This window comes from Aspergillus ochraceoroseus (assembly GCF_002846915.1).
Source record: "Aspergillus ochraceoroseus IBT 24754 chromosome Unknown P175scaffold_3, whole genome shotgun sequence".
In the NCBI taxonomy this organism is placed as follows: Eukaryota; Fungi; Ascomycota; class Eurotiomycetes; order Eurotiales; family Aspergillaceae; genus Aspergillus; species Aspergillus ochraceoroseus.
The window spans coordinates 2,476,502-2,493,609 of NW_024468478.1; the positions used below are offsets into that span (position 1 = coordinate 2,476,502).

The 17,108-nt window shown below is 51.3% G+C and overlaps 8 protein-coding genes across 8 annotated transcripts; 1 reads left to right on the top strand and 7 right to left on the bottom strand.

Moving 5' to 3' along the window:
• Positions 1–467: 467 nt before the first annotated feature.
• P175DRAFT_0523291 (uncharacterized protein) lies at positions 468–3,090 on the bottom strand. Its single transcript, XM_040899309.1, has 3 exons — positions 1,943–3,090; positions 1,369–1,861; positions 468–1,304 (listed from the first exon to the last, which is right to left on the bottom strand). The coding sequence occupies exons 1-3, from the start codon at positions 2,613–2,615 to the stop codon at positions 557–559; spliced, it is 1,914 nt and encodes a 637-aa protein (XP_040753528.1). The 5' UTR covers positions 2,616–3,090; the 3' UTR covers positions 468–556.
• Positions 3,091–4,035: 945 nt separating this feature from the next.
• On the bottom strand, positions 4,036–6,239 carry P175DRAFT_0213269 (putative acetamidase). Its single transcript, XM_040892603.1, has 4 exons — positions 6,092–6,239; positions 5,626–6,029; positions 5,100–5,570; positions 4,036–5,009 (listed from the first exon to the last, which is right to left on the bottom strand). Exons 1-4 carry the CDS (start codon positions 6,130–6,132, stop codon positions 4,186–4,188), a joined length of 1,740 nt encoding a protein of 579 aa, XP_040753529.1. The 5' UTR covers positions 6,133–6,239; the 3' UTR covers positions 4,036–4,185.
• A 409-nt stretch (positions 6,240–6,648) lies between these two features.
• P175DRAFT_0557064 (uncharacterized protein) lies at positions 6,649–7,110 on the bottom strand (the record flags this gene model as incomplete). The annotated part of the gene is made up of 2 exons (XM_040900740.1): positions 6,649–6,924; positions 7,004–7,110. The coding sequence occupies 2 exons, from the start codon at positions 7,108–7,110 to the stop codon at positions 6,771–6,773; spliced, it is 261 nt and encodes an 86-aa protein (XP_040753530.1). The 3' UTR covers positions 6,649–6,770.
• On the bottom strand, positions 7,039–7,969 carry P175DRAFT_0500988 (uncharacterized protein). The gene is made up of 2 exons (XM_040897067.1): positions 7,671–7,969; positions 7,039–7,605 (listed from the first exon to the last, which is right to left on the bottom strand). The coding sequence occupies exon 2, from the start codon at positions 7,603–7,605 to the stop codon at positions 7,168–7,170; it is 438 nt and encodes a 145-aa protein (XP_040753531.1). The 5' UTR covers positions 7,671–7,969; the 3' UTR covers positions 7,039–7,167.
• A 40-nt stretch (positions 7,970–8,009) lies between these two features.
• Positions 8,010–8,698, bottom strand: P175DRAFT_0213205 (uncharacterized protein). Its single transcript, XM_040892602.1, has one exon. It carries the CDS (start codon positions 8,566–8,568, stop codon positions 8,188–8,190), a length of 381 nt encoding a protein of 126 aa, XP_040753532.1. The 5' UTR covers positions 8,569–8,698; the 3' UTR covers positions 8,010–8,187.
• P175DRAFT_0500989 (uncharacterized protein) lies at positions 8,493–10,989 on the bottom strand. Its single transcript, XM_040897068.1, has 2 exons — positions 10,375–10,989; positions 8,493–10,309 (listed from the first exon to the last, which is right to left on the bottom strand). The coding sequence occupies exons 1-2, from the start codon at positions 10,696–10,698 to the stop codon at positions 8,828–8,830; spliced, it is 1,806 nt and encodes a 601-aa protein (XP_040753533.1). The 5' UTR covers positions 10,699–10,989; the 3' UTR covers positions 8,493–8,827.
• A 1,323-nt stretch (positions 10,990–12,312) lies between these two features.
• P175DRAFT_0434914 (hydroxymethylglutaryl-CoA lyase) lies at positions 12,313–13,292 on the top strand (the record flags this gene model as incomplete). The annotated part of the gene is made up of 2 exons (XM_040893699.1): positions 12,313–12,749; positions 12,836–13,292. The coding sequence occupies 2 exons, from the start codon at positions 12,313–12,315 to the stop codon at positions 13,290–13,292; spliced, it is 894 nt and encodes a 297-aa protein (XP_040753534.1).
• A 110-nt stretch (positions 13,293–13,402) lies between these two features.
• P175DRAFT_0213333 (uncharacterized protein) lies at positions 13,403–16,819 on the bottom strand. The gene has a single exon (XM_040892604.1). The coding sequence runs from the start codon at positions 16,406–16,408 to the stop codon at positions 13,685–13,687; it is 2,724 nt and encodes a 907-aa protein (XP_040753535.1). The 5' UTR covers positions 16,409–16,819; the 3' UTR covers positions 13,403–13,684.
• Positions 16,820–17,108: the final 289 nt, after the last annotated feature.

The window sequence follows — 17,108 nt, forward strand, 5'->3', positions numbered from 1 at the left end:
ATGACAGAGTCAGACAGGTAGGACAACCGGAGGAAGAGAAAAAGGGGGGGGGGGGGGGGAAGTCCCCGATCTAGGTAGGTAGGTATGCGGGTGGTCTCGTTTCGAATTCTGACAGTGCATTGCAGCGCATAACTATCCCCCGCAGAGCTGCGTAGAAAATAATTTTGTATTCAAAGTTGAAGTTGAAAAGCAAAATTGTGCCAAGGCAGGGGGAAAAGAAAATAAATAAATAAATAAATATGAAAGGTGTTGTTGTTTCATGATCGTCGTGACTCATATCTATACCCTCTTTTTTTTTTTTTTTTTTTTTTGGGGACATTTAGAGGTGCTGGCTGTGAAGCAAGGTTGTTGTAAATCAGGGTGGAGATATTTGTGTGTGTGTGTGTTTACAAACAGGGATTGTTTCGATCAATCCAGAACTCAAATAGGTAAATGCATCATAGGATGATGGGTTTAAATCAAGGAAACCGGATTGGGTTAGATTCGATTTGAGTGGACGAGCGATTGAAAGGCGTTACTCCGGATCATTGTTGAGTTTTTTTTTTTTTTTTTTAAATCAATTAAAAACACCTCGCGAATTTTCCACTTCCAGCCACAGATCATGGCCGGGTTTGTCGCAGGCCCTCGGGTACCAAGCGATAATCCCTAGGATCCCGGACAGATCGGCCCACGATTGGATGTCGTTGTGCAAGACGACGTGCTTGAGCATGTTGACATACCAAGAGCGGTTGGGGCGGTTGTGCGCTGAAATACCGCCTAATGTTAGGACCCAGAGGAGGGCGATCTGTGCTTGGGTGCTAGCCCAGACGGTGGAGTAGTTGGAGTTTTGGAGGACAGTTTGAATAAGCTCTGAGAGGCGGGCCAGGGGGGTGCTTTGTGCTGGGAGCGGGAGGACGACGCCGACACCGTAGACAAGACAGGCGAGACGGCAAGCTTCGTAGATACTGGATGATTCATGCGGGACGGGAGAGAATGCGGGATTATCGGGTCGACCAAGTGCAGAAGGGAGGGAGATGAGATCGTACTGAAGGAGGTTTCGTTGGTCGGCGAGAAGAGAGGTGTCGTATTTAGTTTCCCATTTCACACATTGTTCCACGATCTCGGTGTAGGCGTTGATGGCGCAGAAGATTTCGGCGAGATCGCGCGGGAGGCCGAGTTGTTGGATATGGCCGAAGTAGTGGTCTACGCCGGCGTTGGTATAGCCTAAGAGATCTTGCATTGTTTTGCCCTTGCGACTGGCATCAAGCGGAACAAAAGGAAAGATTGGGGGAGCGAGAAAGGTGCTAGAGGTCACGAGGTCGGAGCTTTCATGGCGGGATTTGCGTTAGATATGAGGGAGATTGTTGATGGAGAGGTAGGTAAGCTTACAATGATATTATAGAGGCCAAACCAGGAAGCTCGATCTTCTCCAGGCCGCCCCGAAGATTGACCATTTGAACCAATCCTGTGATATGGACCATATTCGGCGGCAAACAGCCATAAATATCCAGCCATTGAAGACGTTGCATTGGTGCGGTGAATGGGGTGCTCTGAAGCCACTGAATATTATCGTCGGATTTGTTGTGCGCCATGCAGACAACACTGAAAATCATTGCGTCGCAAACTGCACGGGTTGGATTGTTCATTTCGCGACTAACCATTTTGATGGTCTCCATTTCGCAGAGTTCAAGCAGTCGCTGGTCCTTCGCTCGAAATCCTTCCCGCGGTATCCAACCTTTCATCGACTGAACACGTCTGTGAGAGAGAGAGCCGTACAAAAATGCGGTAAAGAGGGTCGGGTCCGATAGAGACATTGGGAACCATGAAGACATATTCGTTGGGGAAGGTCCAGGGGTAAGACCTGGCCACAGGGTTGAAAGACCTATGGAGAGATTAGTCCCGATTCGTGGGCTGATGAGAAACCCCAATAAAATAAAAGAAAGCAAAATTATTGAGTACGTACAGTATGTCTCCGAGATCTGAATGAGTTCCGGCTCGAACTGTGACGGGTAGGTTCGAAAGGGATCGATGTAGGCTGCACCTATCGCTTCAATGAAGCCTCCCTCGGGAGGGGGACTCGGACTGTCGGAGCCCACTGACCACGTCCCACATTGGCAGCCTGGGCCATCGCATCGATGGTGAAAGTTATCGAGATTTGTCCGAGCGGGAACGAGGGCTAAGGATAGATCTGTTTGCGACTCCGACGGAGCGCTCGAGGGCAGCGGCGGGGGTGGTGGTGGATATTGTTGTTGTGACGGCAGCGGTACACCGTGAGATGCATGCGAGACACAGGATTCTGGGGACGCACACGACGAATGCGAAGGTGGCGGGGATATGGTGGAGGAAGTGGAAGGGGAAGGGAAGAAGGATTCGTCGGGGTCGAAGTCGAGCGGGCGCGAGGACGGGAGCTCTGGGGTGTTTTCGGTGGTGGTGGTGGTGGTGGTGATAATAGACGGCGGCGGCTCAACCAGCGTTGAACCGGCAGCACGGTCCTTGGTTTGCGTGGAGATCCATTTCCCGACGTGGGCGCGCACCATGCGGCGGATGGTGAGTCGTTCGGTCTCTGAGGCAGGTCGCGCGTTGACGAAATGGATGGCATCTCGTTTACGCTCGCGAGCGCCTCCGTTCGCTGGCATCTCCGCGCTCCTCAGCGGGCAAGCTTTCGGTACGCCGTCAAGTGCAAATAATCGGACTCGGACAGCATCCTGCTGTCCCAAGCTTCGAATAGGGAGCAGTTGTTTGTTTCTCCCCCTGTAGTAGTGGCTTTCGCTATCGACAGAGAAGACCGACGAGGGGGGGGGGAAGAAGGAGGACGGATAAGAGGAGTGGATGCGGGATAAACGGTGGCCACAATCCCCAGTGCAGGAAAGGAGAATTTCAGGAGGGGAAACTTGAAGGGGATAGATAATATGCACGGAGTCGGTATCCGGAGTGGTACTGAGCGTGCAAGATGATGGAGAAGTGGTGGTGGTGATGTAGTGAGACCAGGGTTTGACGAGACAACGAGGAGAAGAGAAACGAATAGTTAACTAGGAGGAGAGAGTCAGATCTGCTGAATTAATTGGAGAAACCGAACGAGTAGAAGGCAGTTGGAAAGTGGAGGAGAGTAGGGTAGGTAGGTTCCTTAGGCGCGGATGATGTTCTCGTCAAGACAAGTACTATATTCTAACAATCCAAAAATAATAATAATAATGATGATGATAATAATAATGATGATAATATAATCATATAATATAATCATATAATATAATCATATAATATAATATAACAATATCAATATCAATCATTATGATTATTGTTATTTCCCTTCCTTGAGTGGTGGAGGAAAATACCGAGAAAACTCAGATTACAGGGGAATACATCGGCGTACGTAAAATACCGCGAGAACACCACCGGAACGCCTGCCGGGTCCCATGCTGATCCTTCTGTTACATTCCCGAAGAACATCAAAGGAGAACATTTGATAGAATGGAATAGATACATACCTAGGGACTAGTACTACTAGTCTATTATAGAACTATCTCCGCTGCCGTCAAGATCCGAGAAAGAGAGATGTGGAATGACAGGTCATCTCCAACAAACAACATATACAAGACAAAATAAATACAATACAATACCATAACTCTCGGATACCTGCAACTTGACATGCATGATCCAAGTAAGTAAGAAAAAAAATAAAAATAATAAACCCAACACGGTGGCACCAGTTGAATCACAATCCAATTCCACACTGATGGATGGAGGAGACCTGCAGAAGGAATACGAGGGAAATAATAATTGGGTCGCTCATCGTCATCTTCAACCCCGAAAAGCTGACCCCAGGCCGACTAAACGGTTCCTTAGCGTTCCATCGGTTTGCTTTGGACGGAGTATTAGTAGTACCTTTTCTGTCTCTTTCCATACGTAGTTAAGTAGTAGTATACTAGTAACGACCTAGGTAGTTAATATATTACACTTTATACAGACCCAATGACCAGGATGACGGATCGATCCATCGGCTGTAGATATCAGGGCTGGTGCATTTGCCCTGGACGTTCTAGTCGGGTCGTCTTAACTTTTCAACAAGGTAAACTCGAACTCTATATCCTTGGATTAGTTATATCATCGGGGTTTACTACACTACTCTAGGTAATAGGTGTCGTCCTGGATACGTACTAGTTCTTTATTTCAACATTGACTCCCTAGAAAATTAAAAAAAAAAAAAAATTAATCCAGCTCAATCAAATCGTACTTGCCGCCCTCCCCCGTCACAGGGTCTGCATACTCCTCCAGGGCACGTTCCACAGCCGCCATGTACCCAAGAACCTTCTCCTCCTGCCACCTCCGTCCAACCACCTGCACGGCTGTCGGCAGTCCCGCCATCTTACGGGCATCGTAGTGCATCCACGCTCCCCGGGCGAGCGCGTGATTGGCCCCCAGCTGCTTCAGCACCGTCCGATAAGGGGCCGCCAGCGAGTCCTTATTGGGATCGACGTGCGAAATAGGGAGCACTCCCGCACTGTAATCAAGCAGGTTCCAGAGGAAAGTATACCCACACGACGACACCGCATCCTTCATCGCTTTGTGGGGGAGCGCAGGGGTAGCGTTGACGGGGCACAGAATAAAGTCGTACTGCTGGGGTTTCGCATCCCACCAGCCATGCCAGGCCGATCGGAACGCCTCGCGTTTCGCCACCAGCTTCCACTGGTCCGTACTAGATTTATGGCCAAAGCTACGAATCAAAGTGGCCCATTTGGCGTCCCGTCGGATATACCGCACGTAGAGATAGTACAGGTACTTAAGGGGGCGGGGGAGGTTGCAAATCAAGGACAGCTGGGCGGCACCAGGATCCGAGGGCTCAAAGCTATAGAAGTGAGAGTTAAAGGTGTCGCATCCATCCGCATTGAGCAGTTGAGAGGCAAGGTTAAGACCAGTAAAGGGATCGGCCGCGGCGGGAGGTGCGATTTCCGAAACATCATGACCAGCTGCCCTCAGTGCGGCAACTGTGGTGTCGATGGCGCGCTGGATGGCTGGGGTTGGGGGGATGACACCTAGAGACATATTAGAAAAAGCTTGTTTCCCCCCCCCCCCCCTTTCCTCCCAATCTTTGCCTTTTCTGGTACTATATGGGTCTATCTTACCGTCGGTGGACATCAATCCAATCCTCAACTTTTTACTTTTCGCCTCATCTTCCTCCTCGTTGCGCCACGAAATGGGATGAACAGTATGGTCGTATTTCCAGGGTTTCATGCTAATGATGGCGCGGGTGAAATAGGTAAGATCGTTGAGTGTACGAGCCATGGGGCTGAATACGCTAGCAATTCCCTCCTGTCCTGCCATACTCGTGTTGACTCCGGTCTTAGGCCAGCGGCCAGTGCTGCATCGCAAGGAATAGATACCACTCCAAGCAGCGGGCACACGCACGGAGCCCGCAACGTCAGAGCCGATACCGATACGACCACCTAGAGCAAGCAGTGCACCCTCTCCACCGGTAGAGCCACCAGGAGAGTAGTCCGGAACATGGGGGTTGAGACAGGTGCCCCAGAGGCCGTTTGCCGATTCGAAAGAAAGAAGTGTCACCGGCAGGGCAGTCTTCGCATAGGGAACGGCACCTACAACACATTTAATCAATTACGCCCCACAGATATTTTGTCAATGCAAGCATACCCGCATCTTTCAGAAGCTTGACCATCGGGCCATCCTCCGCATATGGTTTCCCGGCAAGGCGGGCATAACCAAGTGTGATATCAAATCCTTTGACCTGAACGGAGTCCTTCAACGAAATAGGAATACCGGCTAACGGGCCCTTAAGGTTAACCTCAGACTGAGCCCACTTTTCCGCCTCAGGAAGCAGAAGTTCCGTAATGCAGTTGCTTTTCTCTTGCGCCTTCACGGCCACCTTGCCGTAGGTCCGGAGGACATCAGTAGGAGCAAGCGAAGAATCTTGAATTTCTTGTACAAGCTCTTCTACTGGCTTATTGATTATGGTTTTATCAAAGGAGGAGAAATCCGCATGGTATTCAGCGGGCAGAGAAGCGAACCGCGCAGCTCGTTCCTGTCTCTTGGTGCTCCTATAGTCATCGGGAATCGTCAGTCAGCTCTAGCCGGGATACTGTAGCGACTGTAGACATACCGAGCATGGCGATACGTGAAATAGTCAAACGGGGGAAGCATCTTGAGTTCGGAGCTCTATCTCTCCAAACCTGAGCAAGAAACAATCAAGAAGATATCAGCTTAGAGACCGAGTCCAGCCCTTTTTATGCTGCGGAGACCCGTGCGGAGACGGCGATAAGACCCGCAGATAAGCGACAGCTCCCTTCGGTAGTAGCCGAGCTGGGGTCAAACCAACAAAAAAGAGCTGAGGAACTGGGATGCGACTCGTGCTATTTCAATGAAAAAAGAAGGAAGGTGAACGTTGAGGTCGTCTGCGCTTCTTGGAACAGAGAAGTAGCTTGCACCACGTGATGCCGGTGAGGGAGGGATAGCATATCCCAATCAGGCAGGTCCTTGCGCCGGGCGAGATAAAGAGGAAGAGAGAGCAACAGGAGGACGAGATGGGCATATTACAGACAGTAGGTAGCCTAGCAGTAGTTGGAGTACCTGTAAACCCGAGGATAACCCAGAATGACCAGGGATCTACCGAATGATTCTCTATGAAATCAAAACGCTGCATATACATGTCTAATTCAAGCCGGAAACGCCGAGAGACACCATCACCGTCACCGTCGCCGTCGCCGTCACAATGAGACCAGCTCATGCGATCTAGTGTACATTTATATCCATGGATTGTTTCTTTCTCCTCGATCCAACGTCTAGTCATGTTTCTTCCGCAGCCAATGATGCCGGTCAAACCACCAAATAATCACGACGACGACAGTGATGAGGACCAGAGCAGCAAGTAAAAGCGCACATCCCCACAGTATGCTTTTCCGTTTTTCTCGATGCTGGGTGCGAATCCAATTGTTTCTAAATGCAGAAAATTAGCCAATCGACGACGTACTGAGAAGCAACCCCCAATCTTATCCGGAGGAGAGGTTCTGCTTACGACCAGATGATAGTATTCTTGTCTTCTGGCGAGGTTTTTACCTCCTCGTCCAAGCGGACAGCCACCGAAAATCTCCGCCAAAACGCCGGATCGCGAACAAGAGCCATCTTTCACTGTTCTTCTTATTGGTGGACACCAGGACAACAACCTAGTCATCCATCCAATTAGAGGCTTTTGTTCCAAGTTGACGCAGTAAGAAATAGATGGAAGGTCGAGCTTTGGTATTCAACGCTACCCACCTTATTCCTGGGGAAAAGTTCGCGTCGAGAGGATCGAGAGCAGCGGGGTGAGGCTGGCAGGTTTGGTGAAACAAGAAAGGGATACCCAGAAGCTGAGGGATAATATAATACCGAATTAATCCCTTCACAACAAAGCAGACCCGCCCTCTCAAACAAGGAGGGGCCCTCTTCACACGAAACAAAGGTTGTGAAACTGAGAGTAAATTGTGGGCTTCCTGCAGGTGTGTGCATCCATATCCCGTACCCCCAGGCTCCCGTAGATCGTGGGCCAAAGGGAGGGTTGGAAGGAATAGAGGAGAAAGAAGAAGAAAAGGGGAGAAAAGAAAGAGAGCGCAGGGCGAAGATTGCAATTTTATGGAACATGTGCGTGCTCCTTGAATTCCAACCAACAGAAAAACCTACCCCGGGCTGATGTATGAGACTTCCAGGTTACAGATTCCAGGACTCTGGAATGCAACCAATCAGGACCATATTCAAGGAGTGAGGTGCAGTTCTCGATCGGACAAGAATGGGCGAGATCCTGCTAGGGATGGTTCTTAATATGAATTCTAGGATCATATTCCAGTTACTATTCTCGTAGACAGTTTGTGTATGAAGAAACGAAGGTTGGGTTAGGATGTTTGTGGTGGGACATGTCTGATATAGATACAGACATATATGTATATATACACTTATTACCTCCTATCTAGACCGAAAAGCACAGACAAGCCATTAATATAATATATACTTATCCTAGACCCATAATCAAACCCACATAACTACCTTATCCATCAACTTGCTAGGATTCATAACCCCAAAAATAGACCAAGATCATAAATAAGTATGGAATGCGAATGATCTACGGACTAGTACCTGTATCTAACTACTAACTACTTACTAGTAACACAGTAAGCACACGTTGTACCTGCTTACCACTAACAGAAACAGACTCAAGTACGGAGTACGCTATACGGAGCTTGAACTACTAGTACCTACTTTGTATCTCGCCCGGTAACTGCAAGTATCCGGACTAGCTTCCAATGTTGTGCATGCTGTGAACGGAACGAGTCTACCTGACGAGCATCGGTGCTGTACTGGCGAGGATTTTAGTCGAAGCTGCGTCAGGATGCAAGGTACTTCCTCTACAACGGCGTAGACGGGGTTGGGTTTTGGGTGAGATTGGGCATGAATCGGTGGGTATTTCATGGAATTACTACATGAACTTGGAGAAAAATACAAGCAGTGGAATTGAGCCATAGTTAGGTATAAACAAAAAAAAAAAAAAAAGTAAGAGCAGCAGTAAGACGAAAAAAAAAAAAGAGCCAAAGAAAATCCACTACACCACATCTAACAATCGTAACAATCGTAACATCGTAAGCATGTCCAGGGATTATGTCCTTTCGCCATGAGGAGGTGTTCCAAAACTTCAAAACCCAACGCCTGCCCATAGCATAGGGACTTAGTAAACAGGCCATCTCCTCGTAATGGGAGGAACTCTCCCAGATAAACATGCCAGAACCCCATTCCAATACAGTGCCATAATAATAATCCAGCGCTAAAATGAAATCCAAACTTCGAGTCGTTATGTATCGTATCAAGTCGTTTCTCATCGGTCATACATCGATGACCTTCTGCCGTATTCTGCATCCACGATGCCCGGTGGAACACCTCGACCGGTGGCACCATGCATACCTGACCACCTTTGCTGGCGAAAGTCGCCCATGGAGGATAGCCGTGGGCGCCCGTAGACACTGCCTCCACTCTGACTGGGTGGGTTGGGAGTCGCACTACCACCACCGTGGTAACTACTCCCTCGTCGTGTATCCTCCATAACGCACGCGTCAAGCTCGGTGTGCGGATGCACCATGTATGTTGTACTATTCACATTCATAAATTGAGGATGGGCATGCCCGTAGACAGGGCTGGTGGGAACAGTCGCCGATTCTCGATAAACAGGCTCGCGATATACCGTCCCGGGTGTCCTGGAATCGCGGACCTCATCCGTATAAACTCTCGGTTGTCGTACTCGGCGCCCACTGTCGGAATCATACGGCCGGCTGGACGTGGGATTATATGCGTCCCGGTATGCAAACCGTCTTTGCGAGTCCGGGGATAGCTCCCTTTGCGGTCTGCGGGAGTAAGCTTCGTGGGAATGTCGACGAGCATGCGGGGAATGAGGAGGGGACAAGTGCCGGTAGTGGCCGCTGTGCTGGGGGGAAGGTGAAGTCGGCTCTCGTGTTGCAGAGCTAGAGTCCTCCGAGGACGCATCGGAAGAACTATGGCCGGGAATAGCCTCGGGGCTATCGGGTCGCAAATAACTCATACGCTCACGGCCACGAGGCTTATGGTGTGCATGCTTTGGCCAGGCGGGCGGGGACGGGGCTCTTGGGGACGCATGCGCTCCACCAAATTCCGTAGAGCGACGGGGAACGGTCGAGTGTACTTTGCGACTAGCGGGCTGAGGGACCTCTGCACTTGGTCGCCTTTGATGACGGGGGGAATGGGGCATTTCATTCGCTACAGAGTAGCGATGATGGCTAGGAGTCGACGCACGGTGACTCGGAGCACTACCCTCTTCCTTACTAGCAGTTGCTGTTGTTTCCTTCTGGCTGAACTGATTATGGTAGGCGCCGAAAGTAGAGGGTGACGAGCGGAGATTTTTCTTCCAATAATCAAACTCGAATTGCTGGCTCACCGTCTCATGCCACTGTATCATCTCGGGATCTGGCTGTGCGGGAAATGCCTCGCGGGGGATTGATTTGGGGAAAGGCGTGCCAGCCTGGCTGTAAATATTCCACCTGTCGACAGCCTTTTGTAGATAACGGACATGCTCATCGGGATCCAGCAGGAGTTGGATCGTTTGCCATCGGACGAAGCCATGCGGTTGCAGCGAGGGAATAGAGGGGGGCTGATAGGGATCGGCGGAGGGCTGGATGCTGTGAAAACAACCGAGACGTTGATAGATGAAAGACAAGGCGGCAGGTTTGGTGTCTAGAAACAGGACATCATAATTCCCACCCACCTTTCGATAGAACGTCGCCAGGCGCTCCGGGGTGAGATCGGTCGTCGCATAGTTGTCAAACGTGGTCTACCTCGGGCAATTGGGGGGAATGGGTAAGCGCCTCTCTGCACCAAAGGCTCTTGCGAACTTACCATGACCTGAGCGATCCCCAGACATAGCTGTTCCAGTAAGGGAGAGGGACTCTTGTCGGGATTGATCAACAAACCCCAAAACTTCGCCCCTTGATCGCGGGCGAAGGACATGACCAGACTATTATCAGGCCACAGTGCAGGCATCTGATGGCAGCGACGAGAAGTCGTTGCATTGAGAGGGGGAGGGGAGATAAAGGGGAGAGAGGGGGAAAAGCGGAATAGAAAATAGATACGATTCCCACCATTCGATGATGATGTACAGAAGAACTTACGAACGGACAGGTTCTTGCAAAGTTGAACGAGGTCGTTGATGATGACCGGCATCGTCTGGCGGTCAGGCACCCATCGTGGGCTTGTTGCTGCTCCACTGCGGGGGAGCCCAACATGCGGTTTGCTGGCAAGGCGACATGTCACTCCAACACAAGACAGGACAGGAATCTTGGGTTCTTTCTTCTTTCTTTGAATGGCACGATATTGGGAGGGGAATGGGGTCAATGCAGCTCGCTCCTTTTGTTTTGGCCTATCGCATGCTACTACGCGCGAAGCAGAGACCGAACAGCGCCAGACTCCAAGGGTACTGCACCTGCAGGTCTATTCCTGGTGCACTTTGATGATGTTACTGGAGGCATTCGTACTGTCTTGATCTTTTGAGGACAGGCTTAAAGTTCCCAGATCAAAATAGGCAAGAGACTATCTAGGTAGACAAGGGATTCGGGTGGACTTCGTCTGAATACGGATAAACCAGATGGCTAGCTTCTGACAATCATTTTAGTTCCTCAACCGCAACATCCAGGTACATAAGTGAGGCGGCACGCAAGGCGTTTGGATTCTTTCTAGCCCTATGCCAGGTGCAGAAACGTAAGCCCGGCTTAGCTTGCCAGAACCCCCCGTCTACTCCGTAATAGATGGAAACTGGAAAGCTCTAGAGCCCTGACTGGGTTGGTTTGAAAAGAGTGCACTGCAGGTAAGCAAAATCCGAATCTCCTAATGGACCACCCTGGGAGTAAAGCCCTTCTTTTGGAGGGGAGAGAGAGACATTATAGAAAATAAAGGTGACGTCTGAGTGTAAGTACGTTATTCTATATGCCTATCTGGGAGGGGTTGTTGCTATGATACAACGATATCATGGATATGTAGAGCTTGTCGCCGGGCCCGAAGTGAGAAGTATTTCGCCAGAACTAAATGAGCTATCCTGACGAGTAAACCAACTATAGCTTCATATAGCTTCATTTTAACAGAGGCCGATGTTAGCCTCAGGCATTCATCAGCTCGCAAGGGCTTCTATTTCAGGACTAGCGTAGAACCGCAGCCCTAAACTGGTGCCTTATTGCCAGTGTTAGTGTAGAAATAGCCATGCGAAAATAGGTAGTTAACTATGTTAGTATATTCAAAGACACACTGTATAAGATTGACAATTGACAGTTGACAGTTGACAGTTGACTATCATCTGCTGACTGGCGCAACTTCCGACTCGTACGTATCCGCCACGGACCCCGAACCCCTCACAGCTCTTCAGCTGAACAGCAACAGAATCTCAGACTCATGCTATTCTCGAAAAAAAAAAGAACAAGAAATGTAGTCTTCATGTTCACGATCACGATCACGATAATAAAATCGACGCCACAGATGGGTCCCGCCGGTCGACCGGCACCCCATGTCGTCATGAATCCGTTTGCGGGGAGAACATCCCTGGGGAAGCACGGCTTCCTCGGCTGTACTGAGATCTATAGAATCATCAGGCGTCTGATATGTTACATGTATCACAAGACATGGAGACTGCCTCTAGAAGTCAGAAGTCTCTTATTGCGGAGCTTGCTTTACAACAACAACAATCATATCATTCCTTAGCTGAACTCCCCCCCCCTCCCCTCCCAGATAGAACAAGAAACGAGAGACAGAGACAGAGAGAAAGAAAGAAAGAGAAAGAAAGAGAGAGAGATGAAACCCCCCTCAATCCGGATCGTCGAAGTCAGCCCCCGCGACGGGCTCCAAAACATCCCCTCCGCAATCCCAACGGCCGAAAAAATCGACCTCATCCGCCGTCTCGCCCAATGCGGCCTGACATCTATCGAGCTCACCTCCGTGGTCTCCCCGCGCGCCGTGCCGCAGCTCGCAGACTGCCGCGAAATCCTCGACCACGAGACCGTGCGCCGTCTCGCCGCCGCCGCAGACACGACGATGCGGCTCCCCGTGCTCGTGCCGAACGCGAAGGGGCTCGAGATCGCGCTGCAGCACGGCGCGCAGGAGGTGGCGGTTTTCGTATCGGCCACGGAGGGATTCAGCCGTGCGAACACGAACTGCTCCGTGCGCGAGGGGATCGAGAGAGCGAGATGCATTGCGCGGAAGGCTGGGGGGGTTGGAGTTTGTGTTCGAGGGTGTGTGTTGTGTTATCCATCAGCCGAACCAATCAACACTTAAATAATACTAAATAAATGATGATGATGATGGTGGTAATGTCTAGGTACATCTCGTGCATCTTCACCGACCCGTTCTCCTCCGCAGCAACCACCCCACCATCCGCCGTCCTCCACTGCACCAAAGAACTCCTCTCCATGGGCTGCTACGAAATCAGCCTCGGCGATACCCTTGGAACCGCCACGCCCGGCCAAGTCCGCTCGTTGCTCGCGTACCTCTCGCTCCATGGGATCCCGATGGCCCGGCTCGCCGGCCACTTCCACGATACGTATGGCCGGGGACTCGCGAACGTCTGGGAGGCCTATCGGTGCGGGATCCGCGTGTTCGATAGCAGTGTTGCGGGGCTGGGGGGGTGTCCGTTTGCGCCGGGGGCGGCGGGGAATGTCGCGACGGAGGATGTCGTGGAGATGTTTTGTCGGGAGGGGATTGAGACGGGCGTGGATTGGGGGCGGTTGTTGGAGACGAGGGCGTGGGTGGAGGGGACTTTGTTGCGGAGGATATGATGAAATATTGAAATGTTTCATTTGCCATTAGGTTTTTTTTTTTGTAAAAAGAAATAAGTAAGAAAGAAAGAGTAGCATACAAGATATGATTCCTATCTTATTATGGATATAAAAACACGAATATGGCCGGCTATAAAAACAAAACATGGGGATCGAAAGCTTCAAATGCAAACTACCTAGATAACAACAATAAATGAAATCAAATCACACTGGTTTCTCATAACATCAAATGAAAATCAACAATAAACAATAGCTTGCAAACAATCAATAAGAATCACAACATAATAAACACGCCAAATTACTTCCATATGAGAACCATGTAATATCAATAGCGACGCCGATCATATAACAACAGGTCCAAAACCGTTGGGACGAAATTCTCTATTTCGATGCTATAATTGATGTGGCATAATAAAGGCTCGTTTTCGCGGATCATCGTCGAGGACGGGCGGTCCACGCTTCTGCCCGGGGTTCAAGGTCATCGGAGACCCTGGCTGCGCTTGCGCTTGCGAATGTGGATGCTGGGGATGATGAGGGTGCAGAGGATGTTGCACATGGGGGTGCGGATGATGAAGTTGTGACTGAGCCTGCATCTGAGGGGCCATTTGATGCTGCAGATGAGGCTGCATCTGGGCATGCATCTGAGTTTGATACGCTTGTGGGTGCGCATGGGGGTGCGGGAGAGCATGAGCTTGGGGATGCTGCGCCTGAGGATGCTGCGGTTGATGAGCTTGAGCCTGGGTTTGAGCATGCGCGTGGCCATGAACCTGCTGCTGCATTTGAGCCTTGACCTGCAACTGCGGCTGTCCCTGGATCTGGGTCTGGGCCGGGGCCGGGGCCGGGGCCTGCATCTGGGGTTGGACTTGCATCTGGGGCTTCACTTGCATCGCAGGCTGTTGCAGTTGAGACTGTCCCTGAATCTGGGGCTGGGCCTGCATCTGAGCTTGAGCCTGAGCCTGAGCCTGAGCCTGAGCCTGAGCCTGAGCCTGAGCCTGAGCCTGAGCCTGGGCCGGTGCTTTGGGTGGAGTATGTGATTGAGCAGCGGTTTGCGCTTGTGGTTGAGTCTGGCCTTGTCCCTGAGCCAGGGCAAGCTGCCTTTCCTCTTCCGCCTTTTTCCGCGCAAGCACATCTGCCTTCCTAGGTCTACCCCGAGGTCGTCCCGTACCTGTTTTTTTCGGGGCATTTGGATCTCGTGGTGGCTTGGGTTTGGGAGGCGCTCCACCTACCTCGGATTTGCGAGGCCGTCCTCGCTTTCGTTTTTGAGGAATCAGAGTTCCATCTGGCCCGATGATTGGAGGCGGAGGTGGAGGTCGAGGACGAGGAGCAGCGGTTGGAGCACCTGTGATACCAGGCGCAGCGCCGGGGGGAAGAGCGCCAGGAACTCCAGCATTGGGCGCGCCCGGAACCGAAGCGGTACCTGCGACAGACGGATCGCCGGGTGCAGACGTGGCTGCTGCCTGATTCTTAGGTTTCCTTGGCTTCGATGGCTTCTTTTCTTCTCCAGGTTGTTTGCGTGGCCGACCTCGCTTACGAGGGGTGGGTGTCTGGGTATCTCCAATTGGTGGTTTTTGACCAGGAGTCTCAGCCTTGAACGTTGTGGTGGCGGGTTGGGCCGTTTGTCCATTTATCTGATTTGTCGTCATGGCGGGAGAAACGGAGGGCTTTTGTTGTTTTGCCTGCTTTTTGCTGGGATCCTCCTTCTTGGGTTCCAGAGCCACAAGGTCAGCTCTACCCACGGTAGCCGGAGTAGAAGCTTGTAGATGAAGCTGCTGCTGCTGCTGCTGCTGTTGTTGTTGTGCAGTTGACGGCCTTGGCAATTGTTGCTGCGGTTGTTGCTGCTGCTGTGGCTGTGGTTGCTGTTGCAGACTGGACTGCTGTGGTTGCTGGGGCTTCTGCGACTGCGACTGCGACTGCTGCGGGTGGTATTGCTGCTGCTGCTGCTGATACTGACGTTGGTAGGTATGTTGTTGAAACTGAGGATGCTGCGCTTGCGCCTGGTATGGAGATCGCTGAGCCTGCTGCTGTTGAGCATAGCGTTGCTGTTGCTGCTGGTACGATTGCTGCGTTTGTGGCTGGACCTTTTGCTGGGCTTGTTGCGCTTGTTGCACTTGTTGCTGGGCTTGTTGAGCTTGTTGAGCTTGTTGAGCCTGTTGAGCCTGTTGCACCTGTTGTGATTGTTGTGATTGTTGCGATTGTTGGACATGCTGCTGTGGTTGATGCTGAACCTGCTGCGATGATTGTTGCTGTCCTTGCTGCTTTGCGGATTGCTGATGCTGGTAACCTTGATGCGCTTGCTGCTGATATGGAGACTGCTGTGCCTGAGTTTGGTACTGGGAGTGCTGCCCATGAGTCTGATAAGGGGACTGCTGGGCTTGAGCTTGGGTTTGCTGGTACTGAGTCTGCTGGGTTTGCTGATACTGGGAAGAATGCTGCTGTGCCTGCTGGTACTGAGTCGAGTGTTGCTGCGCCTGCTGGTACGGAGATTGTTGCTGGTATTGGTGATGCTGCTGCGCCTGCTGCGGTTGGTTCGCGGTGAGCATTGGCGAGGCAGTGGTGGGAGTTGACGCAGCTGGATTCGAGTGAGCAGCCTGTTGTCGGTGCTGCAGATGTTGCTGTTGCAACCGATCCAATGACTGCTGGGGCGACGAGATGTTTATAGCATGTGCATGCGGCGACAAAGCGGCTTGAGGATTCATTGAGGGATGGCGGAAATTAGCCATTGGGTTCATGTTCCTCTGCAAGTTCTGCAACGATGACAGGTACGGGCTCTTCAATTGAGCCACGGAGTCCGTGGTTCTGGGAAGCATTTCAGACGACCCCGGGGTTTGAAATTGGTTGGAGAAAGGGCTGTATGCGGTCCCTGCAGGAAGTCCAACTAAGGACTGTGTGGTGGTAGTCATCTTACGAAGATTGGGGGACTGGGCGGTCAGATCGGTTTGCGGTTGAGCGCGGAAGACGGTGCTATTGCCAGCATATGTACTCCCAGGATGACCCGCAGTCCCCATTGAAGGCGACTGCATGTGATGCTGTTGTGGGTGCTGGGGGTGCTGGGGGTGCGCGGTCTGCTGGGGTTGCTGCTGCTGTTGATGGTAGTGTTGACCCCCATATCCCATCATTTTGGGCAAGTTGTCCGTCGCAGCGTCTGCGACCGGACAATTATTTAGATCGATGGCCAGAGCCAGTGAACGTCAGCACCAGACACGAGACGGGGTGCTAATGGACCCTCCTCCCCCTTTCCCCAAAAAAAAATAATAATAAGGGAGCAAAGAGCAGAACCAAAAAAGGCGAGAACTGTCGAAGCAGAAAGAGTCGCAGAAGCGGTGGCCGAAGCAATCTCCGAATAATAGCGTCGCGAACGGTATGCAAGTCGGGGGGGGGGGGTGTGTGTCAGACTACGTCCAACGTCTCTTGACAATTAACATTGACAGCCGCTCCACCAGCAAGGAAGAAGAACAGCAACAACAAGTCGTCGGGATAAGATCAATAATAGTTGGAGCGATAGTTGAGTCCTGAGACGGCAAATCCGATGACGGCGACGCCACGAACACGCGCACAAGCAGGGCGTGTTTTTCTTGGGGGGCACGGCCAGTGTCCGTGAGACTCAGTCCCGGATGAAGTTTCCAAAAACTGCCTTGGAGCGAATCACAGGCCAGAGATCACGTTGTCAGGCACTGGTGGGGGGCCTCAGGCAAACACGGAAGTACTACGGGAGACCACAGAGCCGGCGGCGCAGTTTGTGAGGCAGGAAAAAATAAAAGAGAAAAAAAAAGAAAAAGAGAGAGAAAAAAGGGTGAGGGAGAGAGAAATTTCAGCTCA

Bases quoted from the DNA above. Each gene is read 5' to 3' on its own strand.
- P175DRAFT_0523291 (XM_040899309.1), bottom strand. From the start codon at position 2,615: ATGCCAGCGAACGGAGGCGCTCGCGAGCGTAAACGAGATGCCATCCAT. The intron at 1,862-1,942 runs GTACGTACTCAA...ATCTCTCCATAG, and splicing joins TCAGATCTCGGAGACATACT to GTCTTTCAACCCTGTGGCCA. The intron at 1,305-1,368 runs GTAAGCTTACCT...CCGCCATGAAAG, and splicing joins TTGGCCTCTATAATATCATT to CTCCGACCTCGTGACCTCTA.
- P175DRAFT_0213269 (XM_040892603.1), bottom strand. From the start codon at position 6,132: ATGCTTCCCCCGTTTGACTATTTCACGTATCGCCATGCTCG. The intron at 5,571-5,625 runs GTATGCTTGCAT...AATGTGTTGTAG, and splicing joins CAAGCTTCTGAAAGATGCGG to GTGCCGTTCCCTATGCGAAG. The intron at 5,010-5,099 runs GTAAGATAGACC...ATATGTCTCTAG, and splicing joins TGGATTGATGTCCACCGACG to GTGTCATCCCCCCAACCCCA.
- P175DRAFT_0500988 (XM_040897067.1), bottom strand. From the start codon at position 7,605: ATGTTCCATAAAATTGCAATCTTCGCCCTGCGCTCTCTTTCTTTTCTC.
- P175DRAFT_0213205 (XM_040892602.1), bottom strand. From the start codon at position 8,568: ATGTGGTGTAGTGGATTTTCTTTGGCTCTTTTTTTTTTTTCGTCTTAC.
- P175DRAFT_0500989 (XM_040897068.1), bottom strand. From the start codon at position 10,698: ATGCCGGTCATCATCAACGACCTCGTTCAACTTTGCAAGAACCTGTCC. The intron at 10,310-10,374 runs GTAAGTTCGCAA...TGCCCGAGGTAG, and splicing joins TGGGGATCGCTCAGGTCATG to ACCACGTTTGACAACTATGC.
- P175DRAFT_0213333 (XM_040892604.1), bottom strand. From the start codon at position 16,408: ATGATGGGATATGGGGGTCAACACTACCATCAACAGCAGCAGCAACCC.